The following is a 19,273-nucleotide window of genomic DNA, read 5'->3' on the forward strand; positions in this document are numbered from 1 at the left end:
TACTTGACTAGGGTTTTAAGCATTCTGTATGTTATCAATAAAGCATTGGGTATAAAAGCCATTCTTGCTTAACTTCCATTTTGGAATTTTTAATTCTTGTGATTACCATTATTTGAAGAAATCGGATGAAATACTGACTTTAGTATAAATCATTGTGATTTTCTTCTTATCACAAAACTTATAAGAATTTTATTTAGAAAAATATTTTGTTTGAAATAATGCTTCCCGACATTTCAAACTTATTAATCAAATTAAATTATATTATTATTGGTTAAATCATTACCAGCTCTTACTAAGTAGAAGGACATAAAAAGAAACAATCAATAAGATTTTTTAAATTTATTTCATCGTGATAGTAAATAGACGTAAGGATGTAAATAGTAATTGTACAATATACTTAATAGATTTAATAATTTACATTAAAATTATGAGCATTTATTATAATATAATCGTGTTCATTATAGATATGTACAACTTTAATTAGAATTATAGTAAACGCATTCTACTATACACAAGCTGCCACTAGATTAAACCGTGTAAAAATATTGAAAATGGACTATTGATGATTCGTTGGATTGGTAGGAATCAACAAAAACAATTGAATATGCAATTTCGACAAGGGCACTTGTCTGAAAATGTAAAAACTTTAGGAAATAGAAAAACTTATTATTTTCTAAAGTGGTGTAAAAAATTGATTGCATATTTGGTTATAACTTGGGTTCAATTAGCAATAAAAAATTACAGATGTTTTGTTATTATTTGTTGTTATATATATACATTTCTAGAAATTTTATATTTACGAGATTTGACTTTTTGAAATTGCATATTCAATTATTAAAATCTATCATTAAAATTTTAGAACTTGAACAAAGATGAAATACAATGGGAATATTCTTAAGAGTATTAATATTCTACAATTCATTTTAATGTCTTGTAACACCGAGGAGGATGTACTAAAAATTGCAAATCATTGGTAAATATATGTAGATTCTACAACTTTGGATATAACACTGAAATACGAATAAATATCACATTGATTTTACAAGTTATCCTAAAATATTTCTAAAGTTTATATTATGGTTCAATATGCAAGGAAAACAATATTCATAGATTCTACACATATTTATATCGTATTACGTTCAGAAATAATCAGATATTTATAATTTATGATTATACTATGTAACTGACACGAATGTACCTAAAAATTCTGAAATAGGGATACATATAATTGTTGGCACAAGACAAGTTCCATCGTAATGTTTAAAATGCGTGAGAGTTAATTATTATCTACAATACAGGATTAAAATTCAAAGCAATATTTACGTTACTTAATTTAGTCGTCAAAGACTTTACGATACTTCCCGAACGTCTAGAAACATCTAAATGTCTTTTAAAAATTCGAATCACTATTTCTATCTCAAATCTATATTGCCATCACGAAATGTATTCTCATCCTGTTTTTGATATAATGTGAGATTAAAAAGCTTTATCTAAATATTTAAGGACTTTATTGACTAATGTCGGAAGGTTGATATTTGTCTTACATTCTATGATAGGAATAAATTGGAAAATGGGAGTAATTCATGATAGTTTTGTCGTTGGGGTATGTGCAACTCTCAACTATCTAAAGATTGATGAAGGATTATCTCTATAATATAGTGGAGGGAATTATATAGTCTTAGCTTTGAAGTAGCTTTCGATATATTAAATCAACAGTTCCTAAATAATCAACAGCATGAAAATGTTCATGGGACCTTATAAGCATCATTTTTATATATTCGCCGACTTTGTTGGGCTGCTTTATATCGATCAAAATATACTAGTTAGAGCAAGTGAAATTTATATTTTACGAATTTGTGTACAAAAATATGGCTTTTTATATAATTGATAGAAAATTAATGCGATTAAATAACATTGATATTCATATTATACAAGTCTTTGTTTAGGTCTGTTTACTCATTAATGCGAGAAAGGTCATTAATCATTACAACATAATGCTTTTCATACATACTCATTTAATTATACGAAGCCTTTATATGATAAACCTTATTTTATCATTATCAATAAATTCTATCCCAAATGACATTTTAAAATTTAGGCTTTAACATAGGCGGCGTATACAGCATCAAAATCATTATGAATAACCAATATTCCCAAAAGCACTACAATGACAATATGTTATGTAAAATTAAAATTTTAAAATTCATTATAATCTTTTTTATAGAAGCGAGCGCGGGAGTGACCCCACTGCACCTGATGATAAGGCCTAAGGTCCAGAAAGAATGTCCCGAAACGAGACGTACGTAGACTACTTCTAGGCCTAGATCTTCGTACGTAGATTCTACTTCTTCCATATCTGTTGATTTATTTAGAAACTGTGGGATATTAAAATGCTTTGGAATTACCCCGACGTGGATAAGGCCTACTAATGACATGTACTGTCCGTCTGGTCCCCGATCACCAGTTGAGATTCGTACACTTACCGCCAGTCCCTTCATTAACAATAAGCCAAAGTAACAGTAAAGTAAAAGCACACACTCTCCTTTTATCCCAGAAGAAGGCAAAGGCACCACTAATACAACAAATTTTCGTCATGTGTATTTCACATGATCAAGCCTATCGCCATAGTGGGCATAAATACTTGCTGATACTGACAAAAAAACCATCACTTTGTCCGCCCTGAGATTTGAATCCAATACCACAGCACGGCAGTCATACTCATTCTGTACAACTACGTCGATATGATTAATTAAATTATTAGTATAAGTTCCTTCAAAATTTGGGATGATAGGTTTATTGTTATTAATGCCTTTACATTTACTGTTATTTATATTTCACAGTTAATGAAGAAAGCGGGTGTTTGAAAATAAACGATTTTAATTATAAAACCTTATTATACATCAGTATAAATTAGTGCCATAGTAATGTATCTATATACAAAATTAGATCGCTATATGCTACATACATATTGTTCTAAGATAGCTTATAGAAATCTGAGTGATATATATCGTACTAACGTCCTTAGATTACGATTATTTTAATAGCGTTATATATCTGTGGCATATTTTCCTAATTGACTTTGGAAATATTAATTATTATATTTTGGAATTTGGATCTTGCAATCACTACTTGTGAAAACAATTATAATTTATCGGAAATTTAATTTTCAGAGGATTTCGGAGTGCTAGTTCAAAGTCTACTACAGTTTAAATATTAATATATAAATTTTGGATTACATTATATTAAATATACGAATTGCTTCTCACACAATGACGTTGCCTTCATTATCAACTCTATCCCTTACCTTCTAAGCATCATGTGCACATAATACATTTCATTGGACCAAAGTTCAACCTTCAAATCATTTCATATCTCTACAATTCTACACTACTTATCTTTTATATATTATGAAATGTGTTTACATCTAGATGCGATATAAAAATTTGCCTTTAGAATTACACTCACAATGAACTATACTATTTATATAAAAAGAAAATGCTAAGACACTGCAGATTATTAAATATCATAAAATATTCATATAATACTTACATTAAAATTGCTTATAAGAAGTTTATAAACAACGCTTTTATCGTATTTGATAAAGTTAAAAGTGGCACTGTTAAGATAACATTGATAATTCATTGTGCAGTCCTTAAATCTATATTAGTGAATGGTAAAAATCTACACGAAGTTCTTATACTAACACTCAATGATACAGGAGAGTATAGATACAAAAATATTAGGATCAATGAAAAACACACCACGCTAGACTATGGTCCCTTAAAAAGACACACAAGACAGACAAGAACATCAGCGAAAAGTCTTCGTTGTAGCGCCGATAGTTCTAGATAAACACACGTTATTCCCAAATCGGTAAAGAGACACACACTATTTTATCACAAAACGAAAGTTCATTAAGTCCAGTGCAGTGCGAAGACGCCAAAGTCTAATCAGTTTAAGGACTTTGTGCAGGACTCGGCCAGGGCGGCCTCATCTTTTCCAGCACATATTTGAGCTGGAAACTGGTGTGGAAATGCTACAGATACTCGTCTATTTGATCATAATCCTCATCGGGGGGCGACGGTCCAGACACTGAAAGGATCGGCAGTCCAAAATGTTTAACAGTCTCCACACTACCATGACTGTCATCGGATTTGGCTTCTTCGTTGATTGTTTCCTCTCTCGGAGGTTTGGCTTTACATAAGCGTTCTGAGGAATCGCTCATTGTTGATAAAGGTATGTTGTCTGCTGATCTGTAAATTTTGTATGGTGTTTTATATCATATTTACGTTCTACGTTAGTTAAAAGTAGTTATTTTGTGCAGTAATGCATACTTACCTGGCTTTGCGACACAGTTTGGACTGAGATCCGTGTCGTCGTAGAAACTCGCCAGGGTCAAAGCCGGCAAATCCTGTAGGCTCAGCAGAGACGAATATGGCTGAGTTGACTCGCGGTCTGCTGCACCGCGCCAGAAGTCGCTCCTCACACTCCAAGCTCTGTGTGTGCGTGTGTGACCAACGCATGTGCTGGAAAGAATACAAACCATTAATTTTATTGGTAAACTTAATCACTATTCTTAGATAAAAAAAATGTCATGTGTATAATTATTGTAAATTTAAATGTAAAATAGATAAATATGTCTCGTTTTATTTCTAATAACGACTGTACTGCTCTCAATTGAGTTGTACGCCAGTACCAATTAGTTTTTATAAACAACACCCCAACGTGAGATTCAACGCAAAAACGTGCTGCGAGTTGATTAGTGTAATGTCTGACTTTGAACAAACTTACACCAAGAAACCTGAAAGAAACGTGAACCGGCATGCTAATTAAATTAATTGAACCTTAACGAAACGGATAACTTTAGAATGAAGTAAGTTCAAGAGAAACTTCTGTATAAGGAAATATTTTCAGAAATCGATGCGATATTATGATTATGGAATATTTTAGATTTAGCTATATAAAACTTATAATAGTTGATGAATAATATACAATTGGATCGTACAGCGCTCCAAGAAACCCATAATGTAGGAATAGATGTAACAACAATTCTTCTTTATGACAGACAATAAATCATTTTACTATCTTGAAGCTAAGGCCTCGATGCACTCCACAATATAGATAACTGACAAATTGGCAATTGTTTCAATAGATTTAAAATCTTATAGTGGGAATGCAATAACAGAGACAGATGTATAAATAATAGTTTTGTGTAATATGTTAGATATCATATAAACCAGAAAACGCCAAAGAAAATCAACTATGTCAAAAAAATTTAATGTTGGACATCTGTTCATTAATAAAAAACTCTAAACTTGTATGTTCATGGATCCATCAAAATTTTATTAATATAGCATTAAATCAAATTGAACATTGCTGAATTTAAAGTCCAAAAGTACATGATAATAATGATACCTATTTATGTGAACAAATACTTTTAAGGAACCAATGTGGTAACAGAATAAAAGACTTTATTACTTTTGTATAAGGGTCAGAATTAAGAAATTTACAATCCCTAAAATTTTGATTCAAACACGCGATATGTAAATTCAGGTATGAAATTGTTTCGTCTATCTATAAAAGAATCTACAAAAAAGTTTTGTATTCTATAATAAATAAGAAATAGAGTAAATTGAGTTTAAAATGAATAAATGTTAAGGAGTATATTTCAAATGAAATAGTAAGGAATTTAATTTAAATTTGAGCGTTTATTCTATATAAATAGATTTATACGTATATAAATGTAGTGCGTGATGAAGGTAGTATTAAATAGTATAGTTGCACATGTCGAAGAAAAATCATTTTTATAGAAGTAAATAAAAACCTTAAAAATAAAGTATATCTTGAGATTCAGAAAACAAAAGCGTAGATAAGAGTAAAGCTGGAAAAAGTCATAAGAGCTAAAAAGAGTGAAAAGATTAGCGCAGCCAAATAGCAGTCTTATAATAGAAGAAAGAAGCAGAATATTTCAGTGTCATTTAATAATAAACTTTAATGTTTACATTTAAGTTTTAATTTTGTTCAAATTATCACAACTAACTTCTTTCTTGAGAATTTCCGTTCCAAGTTATATTTTAAACGTTGCAGTCGAATGTTTTAAACTTTTATTCCCACTAGAGTCACGTGTATTCCGCCCTCGACTTGAAATGCGATAAGGCACAATATTTTTTATTAATACAAAACTGTTCCCACCGCTAACCGCTTACAACGCCATTTCTGTCTTAAATAACGCTAGAACCTTCGTAACGATAAATAATCAAATATCAGCCAGGGCCCTTATTCTGTATGATAGTGTAAACGCGTAACGCGGCCGTGTCATGTTATCTTCGAGAAATGTGCGTGAAACGGTATTCTGTAAGCCAAATTTCTATAGTACTAAACATAATGCGTTGTGTTACGTGCTTGTTACGCACTGTTAAAATAACGTGCGGCATAGAGAATAAGGCCCCTGGTTGTAAAGCTGTGTGATTGTTATTTTGTTTATTCATATAGCTGTTCTTTTAAATAGCATGGCATGGCAAAGTCAAAGACAATAAACAGTTTAGTTATAGACTGGACATTAGGACCTTTGTGTTCTAAAAAGTTATTACCAAAAATCGGTAATAAGTCGTTGTCTTATTAGAAATGTCCGTGTGACAACATGCCACAGCTGGGCCCTTATTCTGTATGATAGTGTAAACGCGTAACGCGGCCGTGTCATGTTATCTTCGAGAAATGTGTGTCGAATGGTATTCTATAAGCCAAATTTCTATAGTCCTAAACATGACGGGTTGTGTTACGTGCTTGTTACGCACTGTCAAAATAACGTGCGGGATAGAGAATAAGGCCCCTGTCTTAGATTTTAATACAAAAATAACATACAGAAACTTATATGCTCATTATAAAAGTGCAAATCACGATATGGAAAAAATATGACGTATTTTATATTAGTGTTTTGCTATTTCACTCTACATTAAGTAACTATCGCATGAGGACAACATTTTTGTATGACAATCTTCCCAATATCCGATTTATAATCTTAGAAATTTATGGGCGAAGTAAATATTTAAGTGACATGTGTAGCTGACGTAGTGTTTGGTATTAAAAGTATAAAGGCATGTTTTAGAATGATCCACTACAGTTAGATATTTATTAACGGTAGTTTTTTTTAATGGGCTCTGTAGCTACCTTACTTTATCCGATACTAAGCGACGCGAAGTCGAGATTTATTTATCATTATATTATATATATCACTCGCTTTCGATTATCTCTCGCTAGTCCTTACAATTATGCCGGCCTACTCGAAGTTGGATATACATAGGCTGCAGTGAGGGCGAAAATTTCCGAAAGAGAGCCCGACACAATACAATACAGGCGCGTGCAAAAATGCAGTTTGCAAATCGGTGTAAGGATAATTCGATTTAATATAAATTACGAAAGGGAAGCTGGCAGGAATCGGGTTATATGGACCCTTCGCAACTGATAGGCTGATGCTGGGACCCGACACAATTGCGTGGCGCAATATGGCGTATCTTATATCATGATCATAGTACATTTTATTACCATTTTTTGGAAGCAAAGGTTACGTAAACTATTTTATATGATCGTTTTATATTTAATGATGATAACCCAGAAAGCCTTAACCTGGTGTTAATAGTTCCTTTCGCAATCACAAAATTAATTTATAACTTACTTTTTACTAATGTATTTTAAACTGAATATCGCAGGCTTGAGTTTTTCTCATACCTATGACTTATAGACGTCTGTTGCTTCTTTGTAAAGTTTTCTGTTAAACTGTGAACAGTGTTGTTGGTTACATGTTTATTAATGCAGTACATGTGTAATTTTACCCTTTACTTATTTAATGTGTAACTGTTTTCTGTTCCTTTTGAATAAAATAAAATAAAATAAAATAAAATAATACAAAGTTCTGCGTGCCTGCAATGTTGCTGACACGACAAGAGCGTAAATGTATTTTTTTTTTGTACACTATAATCAATAAACGTCGCCCTACGAAAGACGTTACACCACTCTGTAGTCTTCAGAATGCTGGCTGATCTCAAAATTATTTTTTTCTTAATAATTTAATAATATAAATTTTCTTCTTAATTTACATAGAAATATATTCAGACAAAACAACATTTAAAACAATAATAAGTTCATTTAAATGTAACGTGGAACATAGAAACATATTAAACGTTCTCGACAAAACGAAATTAACTTGTCAGAAGCACTAAATTCTATTACAAAAGTGCATTATGTTGCTCAAAGCTCGTTATAAACTTCATACGTTGGGCTGACAATAACAATGGTATGGCCGGTATGCAATAGTCAGAGAGCTGAGGAATAATTTACGCATTAAATTTACCGATTTTAACTATTGGACTTAAAATCGTACGAATAAGTTTTTACTAGGTAACTAAATAGGAAGCTGGAAATATAAATTTAATTCAGAATTAATTTGGAGTAAAAGGATTCCGGACATCTGTTTGCCGGTCATATTTTCGTATCCGATTTCTACAAATTAACATGTTAAAATAAGTATAATTGACATAAATAAACCTCATTGTGAACACAAACTATATATGTTTTTCAGTTTTTTACGACTCCTGTAAGCCAGTATCAGCCGTGGCACGCATTTTATGACACCGAGCAGTGAAGGTCGGCGAGTCTCAGGGAATGCCAATTTCTCAGCATAGTATGTACACTAATTGAGTAACTCTCTCAATTTTTAAAGTATAACTGGTGATATTTAGATTTATTGTCTTTTTTTTTTTTAATAATATAATCTGCACTAAATAAACTGCACTACCCTCTCTTTCTATTTCTCGTTTTTATATCTATCCCATGGTTTTCTGGGAGACACCGCCATTTGTACATGTGCCTTTTACTCTCTTTTCTTCGTATCATTTTTTCTGTTTGGTACAATATGAGTATTTATCTTATGTATAAAACATAATAAAATCCGTCCCCCAGCTCTCAGTCTAACGGACACCGTGGGAAGCTCAGGCTGGTTGCTAGTGCGAATGACGTGTACTTAATTTACAGGTAATTGTGCAATGTGTTTCGAGGTATTAAGCCGAATTGGACATTTAATTATATGAATCCATTTAGTTTTATTCGGCCATTTGTTCGTTCTATTAAGCTATAAATGTGTATTTAAATTTTATGGTTAACGATAACATAGTTTATGCTGAAATTAGAGTTTTGTAAAACAATTATTTATCTGAATGTTACGAAATTAGAAATACGGTCAGCTCGAAGTGTGAATATTGTATAAAGTCTGCCCAGTTAAGTGTTGGATAAACTCTTTACAAAGTTAGACACTTTGTTGTTGAGAAATAGATTGTTCGTTTACAGTGTAGTCTCTCAGAATACGATATGATTCAGAATAAAATAAAAATGTATTTGATTGAAGGGAATAAAATTGCATTCTTTGAAAGTGATAATAAAATAAATGCAATCGCGATACAACGTCGTGTAAACTTTTGTTTCTAGAAAATAATTTGTAACACGCTTGAGAGATATGAACGAACATAAAACAACCCTTCCCAGAATTTAAATGGAACTTGGTGAATTTTTCAAAAAAAGTAAAACTATACGTTTACACGAATATTTTGACTAGTCCCATTATAGAGTCGAATTTCGCGTCCAATTATTTCGAATTTGGAACTTTCGGCGATTGCCGTGCGTCAGATAACATTTTAACTGCCACTTTATTTCGCTATCAAAAGTTTATAGAAAAACATTTAGGGTTAAAAAACTTAGGTCGTTCAATAACAAAGTTCATGTTGTAGTCCGTAAATTCAGCAGTGGTTGAAGACTGAAGATTGCCCTTTCGTTATTGGGAAGTTTCATTAAGTTAAGCAGTTGTCATTACCGAACTCTGAAAGTTACAATCAATACTTTACTATTGTGGATTCCCGTTGTTTTTATATCTTCAACAGCGTGTAAGCGCATACGTGAGTTAGTTTTGTAAACGCGCAGTGAGTTAAGTACCTTCGTGTATTTGAAATGTTAACGTTTGACTCGCATTTATGTTAAGTGCAAATGAAAAAACCTCTTAGAAAATTGCATGCATGAATATTTGATTTCTCTTATAAAAAAATAATTGTGTATTGGTCACTGTTTTGACTTCTTAACTCCCAATTTAACTAAAGACAAAACAGTGATCACTAAACAAACTTGAACAACGTTAACAAAAACGCAAAAGTAAACGTTAACACCACAAAGGCACCAACCCACTCGGTGCTTGTAAACCGGTGCAATACTTTCGTGAACAGCGTGCTGATAGCATTACGTGACGTGACGCGACTTGTAACACACTAGTAAGCGTGCTACGGCTTACTTGGTAGTCACAACCGGCGCACCGGCATTGACATTGGGGGCACGCCCGCGGCCTAGCGCGGGCTGGACTCTGCTAGCTACCCTGGTTTTGCTCGTCTGGCGCGGCATGCAGCAAGGCAAATTGACAGCCACAGTCGCGGGCGCTCCGCCGCGGGTATTGGAAGCAACGGTCCAGAAGGCAGCATACGTCCTGCGCACGACATCAGTTAAGCAACAGGCACATACATATACAAGCTTGGCGGCGCGCGTGACATTCTACGAAGGGTTTGACACGAATTGAGTGAAACTAACATTTAGCGTATAAACATATTTGTTACACATTTATGTAATTGGTTTTAAGGCTCAGTTTTACTGGTTACTTAGACTTAAGTTATTACAGCTAGAACAGGCAGACATTTTAATATTACTAGCAACAATAAACATCAACTAACATTTGAATAAGACGTCACAATTAAAAACAACTTACTAAAACAGCTAACATCAAAATAATGAAATACAATAAACATAGTAATGAGCGGTTTAACATTAAAACAAAACACAATCAAGGAGTAATACAAACTTTAACGTTATAACTTAATTGCTACACGACGTAATTCGAACCATCATTCAAAACATCGTTATTTTTTAATAACGTATTGGATTTCGGCGGGTAAACAATTGTTCACTATATTTATTCAGCCTTTGTCCGTTGCGTTACACACGGCACGTATTTTTATTAAAACAAAGGGGTGGTGGTTTTGGGCAATTTGAATGCCGGTTTTACTATAATATTTTTTATTGTTTTTATTTTCTGTTCCAGGTACGTAGAATAACTGAAATATATTCAAGTATAAATAATAGTTTCATGAATTCATTGGGATTGCTAAAACCTTACATTAAAAAAAGCATAAATCCATAAAAAAATATATAAAATCGGAAGCCGTCGGCATTTCATTTTCTCTTACATTTTTTCCTGATTAAAACATATCGTTCTTATTCTTCATAATTACTTTTTAATTCTTTTCCTAATAAAGTTCGTCAAACTTCAACCAATTTAATTTCACATATTTGAACTAATTCGTCAAATTTAACGTTGATTTAAATATTTTTTTATCATCCGAGGCCTTCGAACTAAGCCGTCCGTAAATACATAACAAAGCCATTGTCACCGTCTTTGTATTACCCACGTGTTGTAATCTCCAAGATTTTCTTCACAATTTCTATGCAGATAAAGGATAGAGGTATTGTAGAATATTCGGAATGTATAAAAATTGTTTTCTACATGGTGAGAAAATCTTGCCTAGCGTAAATTCAGTCGGCGTGTAAGCAGCCAACATCGACTTCAATACCGATTCTGTGCCGGGGCGGAGTTTCGCGTCGAAAATAGGTTTTAAAACCTCGACAGAGTTTCGAAAACATGCATTCTGCATGTCAAATAGTTAGTAGATATATTTTATTAGTAGGAAAATATTAATATTATCCCTTTTTGGCAAATTAAATATATTTTGATGCATATTAAAGTTAAGTATCAGGTAGTTACGCAATCCAAAAAACGAAATACTGGTTAATACACTTTTGACCAAATTTTTTTTTTCTATGGTATACCGACTGTATGCAATACATAATTTTGACAACAATCTAGCCTTTAAATTTAACCTAAACTTCTAATGAGACTATGACTAAGAATATGTCCAATAAACATAATTATAAATTAGGATTTTTAATTTACATTAATGATTGTCTCATTTTTTGACTGCTTCGGTGGCGTAGTTGCATTCCCGTACGACTGCATTTCTGAGGTATCGGGTTCGATTCCTGTTTCAGGCAGTAATATTGGGTTTTTGTAGTCCATATTGGTCTGAAGCTTAGAATTTCTGCCCGATATTGCGATAGACTCGCCCACTATCACATCATGGGACGGAATACACACAGCGGAAAGATGGTTTACCAGTTTCACCTCTAATTTGAAGAATGGATAAAAGCCATGAGTCCGTGCGTAAAGGTTTCCAATTTACATTAATAATCTTTTTAGGATTGAAGTTATAGAAGTATAATAATTCCATCTTCATTACACCAAGGAATTATAAACTAAATATTTTTACAAACTTCCATCATCATTATACCAAGGAACTATAAGACTAAATATTTTTAAATAAACTACATTGTAATGTAGTTTCACATTGAATAAAATTGTGTGTACACAATTTTATTCAATGTGCGAAGTTCAGACACATCGTTTGACGTAGACGAAGCTAAACACATTTCGAATCAGCGTCTCAGTTGGCGTAAAATTAGACATAGAGCCGGTTCAAAGCTCCGGAGAGATACGACCTAGTTCCGCTAGTATTTAGAGCCTAGTATTTTTGTAGTTTCTGTGCCGATATAGGGCAGATTTTTCTTTGAAGTCTGTTGGTTAGAACTCTATTTGATGTAACAATGTAAGAATAAAAGGGTTACAACTCGTTTATGCATACGTTAGTATAATACATTCATAGGTTTTTTTTTAATGAACTCTTAAGTATCGTAATAAGGCATATATATCAAAAATATTCATACGACTCTAGTAAGAGAGGTTTTAAAATGTACTTGAAAAGTTAAGTACATCCTACTGAATGTACTGAATTATATTTTTGTGAATCAATTAATTACTTTATTACCTTCCGAGCTGTTATGGCACGGGTCAGAGACACAAATAGTATGAGTTTAAGTAATATTTCGTGGACTTAAAAAATTTATAACAACCCCTTACATAGTTAGGGTTATAAAATTACGTCTTCTTTTGGTAAATGTTTTATAATGTAACATCTACGACGGATTCTTTTTTTCTAAATACAGGCTTACGCTACAAGGCACATTTTTTCGGATTTTACCACGGTTTTTTATATTATGTTTCTCCGAAATCCGATTATATTATTAAAATTCGCGTCAACATAAGAAATAATTATATATTTGCTTACTAAAAGCGTTTCTCCATAAAATTCATCAAATTACATGAGTTTAAATTGAAACAAATACCTTATGTCACAAACATGTTTCGTTTACGAAATAACCTGTAACCGGATTAAAGGATTCCAGTATTTAATACACTAATACCAGTCTTAGTTCATACTGGACGTGCTTTTTCTATACATTAAGCTAAAAATGTGTGTTGACATTATTTTTTTAGATTTATACCTACCTTCTAACTAGAGGGTTGGTGAAGATATATATTCATGACGCAGTAGATTATAACAAAATGTTCAATAAGTTTTATAGTAGTGACTAATATATTTTTTTCTAATTTATTTATATTGCCTTTATAAGGGAAAGAGACATTCGAACAAAATTTTGATTACTCATTTTTTACTAACCACGAATTTGTATTTGAGTCAATTTAGAAAAAAATAGATACGTTTTTTTTTACCTATTAAGGCAGTAATTGCACTAGCCACCTCTGCTACAATGTTGCAGAAGTAAAATATAAATAATTATATTAAATGATTTGTGAATATATGAATCCCTGTTAGCCGAATTTCAGCCACGGCGGCCAATCTCAACGGAGATAAGCTACGTACACAGAAAATATTATAGTGCACACATATGTGCGCAATACACAGTAACACTCTCTGTTCCTTCACTTTTACAGTCCGGTGAGACGGCGAACCGTCATAACCAAGAGATCAAGAAAAAAATGATTTTTAATACGTACTCTACAAAACATACATTTTATAAGAGACGAAAAAACAATCAAATGTTTTTTTGCTTTAAATGACGAGACGAGCTTGCCGTTCATTTGATAGCAAGCGATATGACCGCCCATAAATAGTAGAAACACCATCCAACAATTTGAATTACAAAGTATTGTTTGGAATTCCACTGCGCTGGCCATTCTGAGACATGAAATGTTAAGTCTTATTATGTCCAGTAGTTATAATGTTCTTCAAACTTGAACACAATAATGACTACACACTGCTGCTTGGCGGCAGACATAGATATAGCGGTGGTAGCTAGCCAGGCGGACTCTCACATATGAACAACCACCGGTGATATTAAAACAAATTCGTCTAGAAACCTCTATCTGCTCATAAGCGAGCGGACATCAAAGTACGCGAACTGGGCCGATGAAACTTGAGGCTAACGAACTATTTTTAACAAATTAATTCATCTCAAGAAAGCTCCGACGACCGTGAAACGTTGAACAGTATCTGCAATTAGGAACGAAATAATTCGGTAAAATCATTTCTGTTTTACTAAAATTGATTCTTGTTTTGTCTATTAATGTTTTTATTTGACGATTAAAATTGAGAAATTTCACTTCTATAATGTATAAAGGAATATGCTTGACAGAAAAGGATATTTATTTAAAATCAAAAAATCTTTATATTTATATAATATTATAAAGTCCTCAGACGCATCTGTTTCTGAACCCGATAAACTCAAAAATTATCAAACGGATTTCGATTAAATTTCATATGGATATAGTTTGAGACCCTGGGACAGACCAGGTTACTCTTTATCCCGGGAAACTATATAGCGGGACTTTAATATCGATAAAATGTATTGACGCAAGCGAAGTTGCGACCAAAAGCTAATAGTTAAGAAACAATTTGCCTCTAGCAATTTCAGCGTTAAAGAATAAAATTTAATTTCAAACTATCGAAATTGAGTAATAATTTTTGATTCAATCTTAAAGTTTTGAATAAATTATGAAAGTTATCACGTTTCACGTTAGATCTTAAGATAACCGAAACGTCAGCGGCATAATTCAGTTTTTTAATACATCAAAAAATTACGTTTTGTAAACTTAAGTAAAATTTTAAAATTTTGAGCATTTAATGGGTTATATGAAGGTTATCAGGTCTTTAGCTTTGTTCTAAATTCTCTCACACATTAACCTGTTTATTTACAATTCACTAAACTATTAAAATAATCATATTAGATGGTAGAGTTTACCCAGGTTTGTATATCGGATGGCTGTTATTACGGTGGTACCTAACCAAACGGACTCTCACATATAAGAGACCTACCACCAGTAAATTAAACTTACCACCGTTTTCAATAAACAGTTTGAATCGCTCTTTCTATCCATGGAGAAAATGGACCAATCAGAATGAAGATTTTTGACAAGCTTACAAATAACTTAATTTTATTGGTTCAATTTGGGAATCGGATCGAGGGTTAAGATTGGGATTGTTAATCGCAAAACAGCCGAAAAACATTAGAATCTAGCGCTTTTGAATTGATTCTTGTTTCATGTGATAAACATATAATATACTCCTCCCTATCTTTCTATTTGATTAATTTCGTTGCGGGATAATGACATATTAATTTTCCCTGAGACTCGCCGAGCTTCACTGCTCGGTGTCATAAAATGCTTGCCACTGCCACTGCTGATCCTGGCTTACAGGAGTTGTAGTGGTGGGTGTGAGGGCGGGAAAGTCTCGTTAAAAACATATAATATAATATCCATATACATATATTGAGTCATAGGAAGTTCGGTTGAACACGTCACTTTACCTCCAAACTTATTTTCCAATTTAATTCTGTATTGGTTTGGACATTTCTCGATAACAAAAAGACCGCAATGTTGTGGGACTTTTGAATTAATATGCAGTATTTGGTAAAGTTGTGTGCGTGATGTTTAATAATTGTTTTATTTGGAGTTTAATTAAATATTTCACGTGAGCTTGTGAGAAAACTGAGTTTGGATTCTGGAATTGAGCTCAGGAAATTGCAATAATCTCGCCTCCATTACATGGGACGTAGCTGGTGAGATGTGGATGTTACACTGCCTATCCCAAGGTGAGATGTAAATGAGTTACAACTCTGTCTGTACCCCGAAAAAGAAAAAAGCGTGATGCTACGTTTACACGTTTGTGAGAATTTGAGCGTCATGGTTACTGTGTTTTATAAATAGTTTAGTGCTTGATGGAATTTAACCTCTCTTAGGGATTATACAGAAATGTTCAATTAAAAAAATATATCGATTGAAAGGGTAATCAACTTAATTAATATAATTTTTACATGTTATATTGAAAATATGCACTTTTTTCTAAGTTTTTTAACGTAGTTAAATTTTAAAAAAATATCGCTTAATTCAATTCCTTTCAATTGCCGATATGTTAAACATATTTCTACCCAATAGTGACTGTAGTTCCGTTTAAGAAAACCAATTCCCGCGCGACCTATTTTCAAATCGAAATACAATTGTCATGGGAAGACGTACATACGTTTCCGTCACCTCTGAACCTAAATGAAGAATTTACAAGCGAGAAGTTTATATATGTTAAGAAATATGTACTAAATGTACGTACGATAACAGTATATTTTAGTTTTATAAATTTAAATAGACTCCAAATATTACCAATTCTCTACTAATAATCTTAAAATAAAATTTAGCGTAAATTTTTATTTTTTATTTGACAGAACTATGAATTAAGTAAAATGAAACTGAGGAATTTTCAAATAGAAATCTCGATATGAGCCACGTAGTCACGAGCTTGTTATAACAAGTATATGTAGTTATAACTACCCGCAATCCTTCATAAGGTAAGCAAGAAAAGTTACATATAAAAAAAAATATAATTTTACTAAAAGATTTTAATATTAAAGGTAACAAATAAAGTTAAAATAGCGACCGAGGTCAATGATATGTTTTAATTTACTTAAAAGCATTTATTGCATTTATAATTTATGTCATTGTATTGTCGAATTTTACGTGATCAATTATTGAAAATGCAAGTTACTGATTTTCTTAATATTTTTTACGATGTGTAATATTTTGAGTAATATTTTGATAATTTTGCTTATATTAGTGTTTTATATATAACTTTAAGATAGCATTTTTTCGAATAAAACCATTATTCGTCATTAAAGTAATAGAAAATAGTCACAACGTGTTATTAGAAAATTACAATAAAATTACGTCAATTTCTCCTAACAACTACGATTTGCAATAATGAAACTTATTACACCAAAATCAATAACCATTATATGCGCGAACATCGCGTAAATTCTATTCGCGTCGCAGTTGTAATCGTTATGTTGAACCGGTGGGTATAAACAATGACAGCCGCTGTTTCCATTTAAATCTGACATCGTCGTTTTGGACTTAATCCAATGTTTACATGGACAATAACAAAGTCACGGTTTCAATGCAAATTGTATTTCAATTTATATTTTTCGGTTCGCGTCATGTTCGGCTTTGTCAAACGAATGATGGAATATGTTTTTCGGACTATCAAAATTTACGTATGATTCAAATGTCCACAGGTTCAAATCCTAAGAGCAAAGTATTCTAAAAAAATATGTGTATATTCTTTATGAATTATCGCTTGCTTTGGTGGTGAAGGAAAACATCGTGAGGTAAACTGCATACCTGAGAAATTCTCTATAGGAATTTTGAGGGGATATAAAGTTTACCAATCCGCACTAGGCTAGCGTGGTGGGCTAAGACCTAATCCGTCTCAGTAGTAGAGGAAGCCCATGCGCAGCAATACGACAGTATGTAATACAGGGCTAATATAATTCTACATAGGCTTTTCGTACAAACACCATTTCAGGGGTTGGAGATATGTATATTGTGATTAAAAACATTCCACGTTCACACTATTCACACTAAAACAATGTTACACTGAATGTTTAAAAAAACCATATTACATTTGAAGGGCCAGATCCGTAGATGCAAACAAAACATTGCGCTATATTTTTTTATTTTGTTGATGCCAAGCATTGCGTTGTCATGACGACGTATATTCACTGACATTATCCACGCGCAACGTGTAAGCGTGTTGTTCGCGCCAGCTTTAGATAATCGTTAATGTGCCATTTCACCAGCTACGTTAGCTACCAAGTCTCACAAAGCGAGCCTTTTACTCGACACAATTCCAGGCATACGCCTTTCCAAGAAAAAAAATCAAATAACTGAAGCCGACCCACAAACAACATTATTGCTAACTTTCAAGAACTAATTAAGTATGCTTAGTAGAATGGCATCATAAAAACCATTCTATATGTCAAACAGCTACATTGTACAACGTAAACGCTTTCCGTTATGCGAGTACCTTTAACAAGTATCGTAAAACATTTCAGCTTGAAAAGCAAATAAGGAATTAAAAACAACGTTTATGGGCAATTTGTAAGCAACTCGATTACGGGGCAAAGCCTTCCGAATCCCTTGTAAAATGCGACGCCGCTGCTAATGGTCTATTATTACCCAAATATAGTTCGTCGTACAGAAAAATACGACTTGAATTTATGATTCGGGAAATGAATCTTCCGTTCCACTTTTCAATGTTACATTTTGGAGGAAATTGACAAATTTAATTTGTTAAAGGCTTTATTGTTTCATAAATTTGAATTCGTGATTGAAATCAGCATAATGTTAGAAGACAAATGGTGTACGGATAAAACAGAAGTTATAGGTATCAATGGAGATAATATAAAATTAATTACAAGTACAATAACTGGGCACGATAAGAAATTATTTATTATAAAAACAAATAAAATTGCTGATATTTATAAGGAGGGAAATTTCTTTTGCAGTATTACAAGAAGATTAACAAACGGTTTATCATGTTATGTGAAAGTCCGCCAGGTAGGTACCACCGCAATGTTTATTTCTGTCACCAAGCAGCAGTGTGTAGTCACTGTTCTGTTCCGGTTTGAAGGACATTGTAGTCAGTGTAACTAATGGACATAATGAGACTTAACATGTCATGTATCAGTATGGCGAGCGCAGTGGAATACAAAACAATACTTGTAATTTAAAGTGTTGGCCGGTGTTTCTACTGTTTTGGACGAACAGCAAGCTTGTCTCGTAATTCAAAGTAATAAAAAATATACAATATACACGCCAGCCGATAATCATACCAAAAATAAATAGTACTTAAATAATTGTACAGAAGCAACAAAAGAATTAATCAAGAAGAACCACGTAAAACAAATGAATACGTGATTAGATTACACTGATTTTAACAGCAATTGTGAC

At 32.6% G+C, this 19,273-nt stretch overlaps 1 protein-coding gene across 2 annotated transcripts in view; it reads right to left on the reverse strand.

Moving 5' to 3' along the window:
• Window positions 1-324: 324 nt before the first annotated feature.
• The window catches only part of LOC115439981, a 166,207-nt gene continuing 147,258 nt past the window's right edge, over window positions 325-19,273 (reverse strand). For both annotated transcript variants that reach the window (XM_030164098.2, XM_030164089.2), the window contains exons 8-9: window positions 4,339-4,526; window positions 325-4,253 (exon numbers count right to left, since the gene is read on the reverse strand). In XM_030164098.2, the coding sequence (XP_030019958.1) occupies window positions 4,037-4,253; window positions 4,339-4,526 (405 nt within the window). In that variant the 3' untranslated portion in view covers window positions 325-4,036. The remainder of the gene's footprint in view (window positions 4,254-4,338; window positions 4,527-19,273) is intronic.

The sequence above is a fragment of the Manduca sexta genome, chromosome 14, assembly GCF_014839805.1.
Source record: "Manduca sexta isolate Smith_Timp_Sample1 chromosome 14, JHU_Msex_v1.0, whole genome shotgun sequence".
NCBI lineage: Eukaryota > Metazoa > Arthropoda > Insecta > Lepidoptera > Sphingidae > Manduca > Manduca sexta.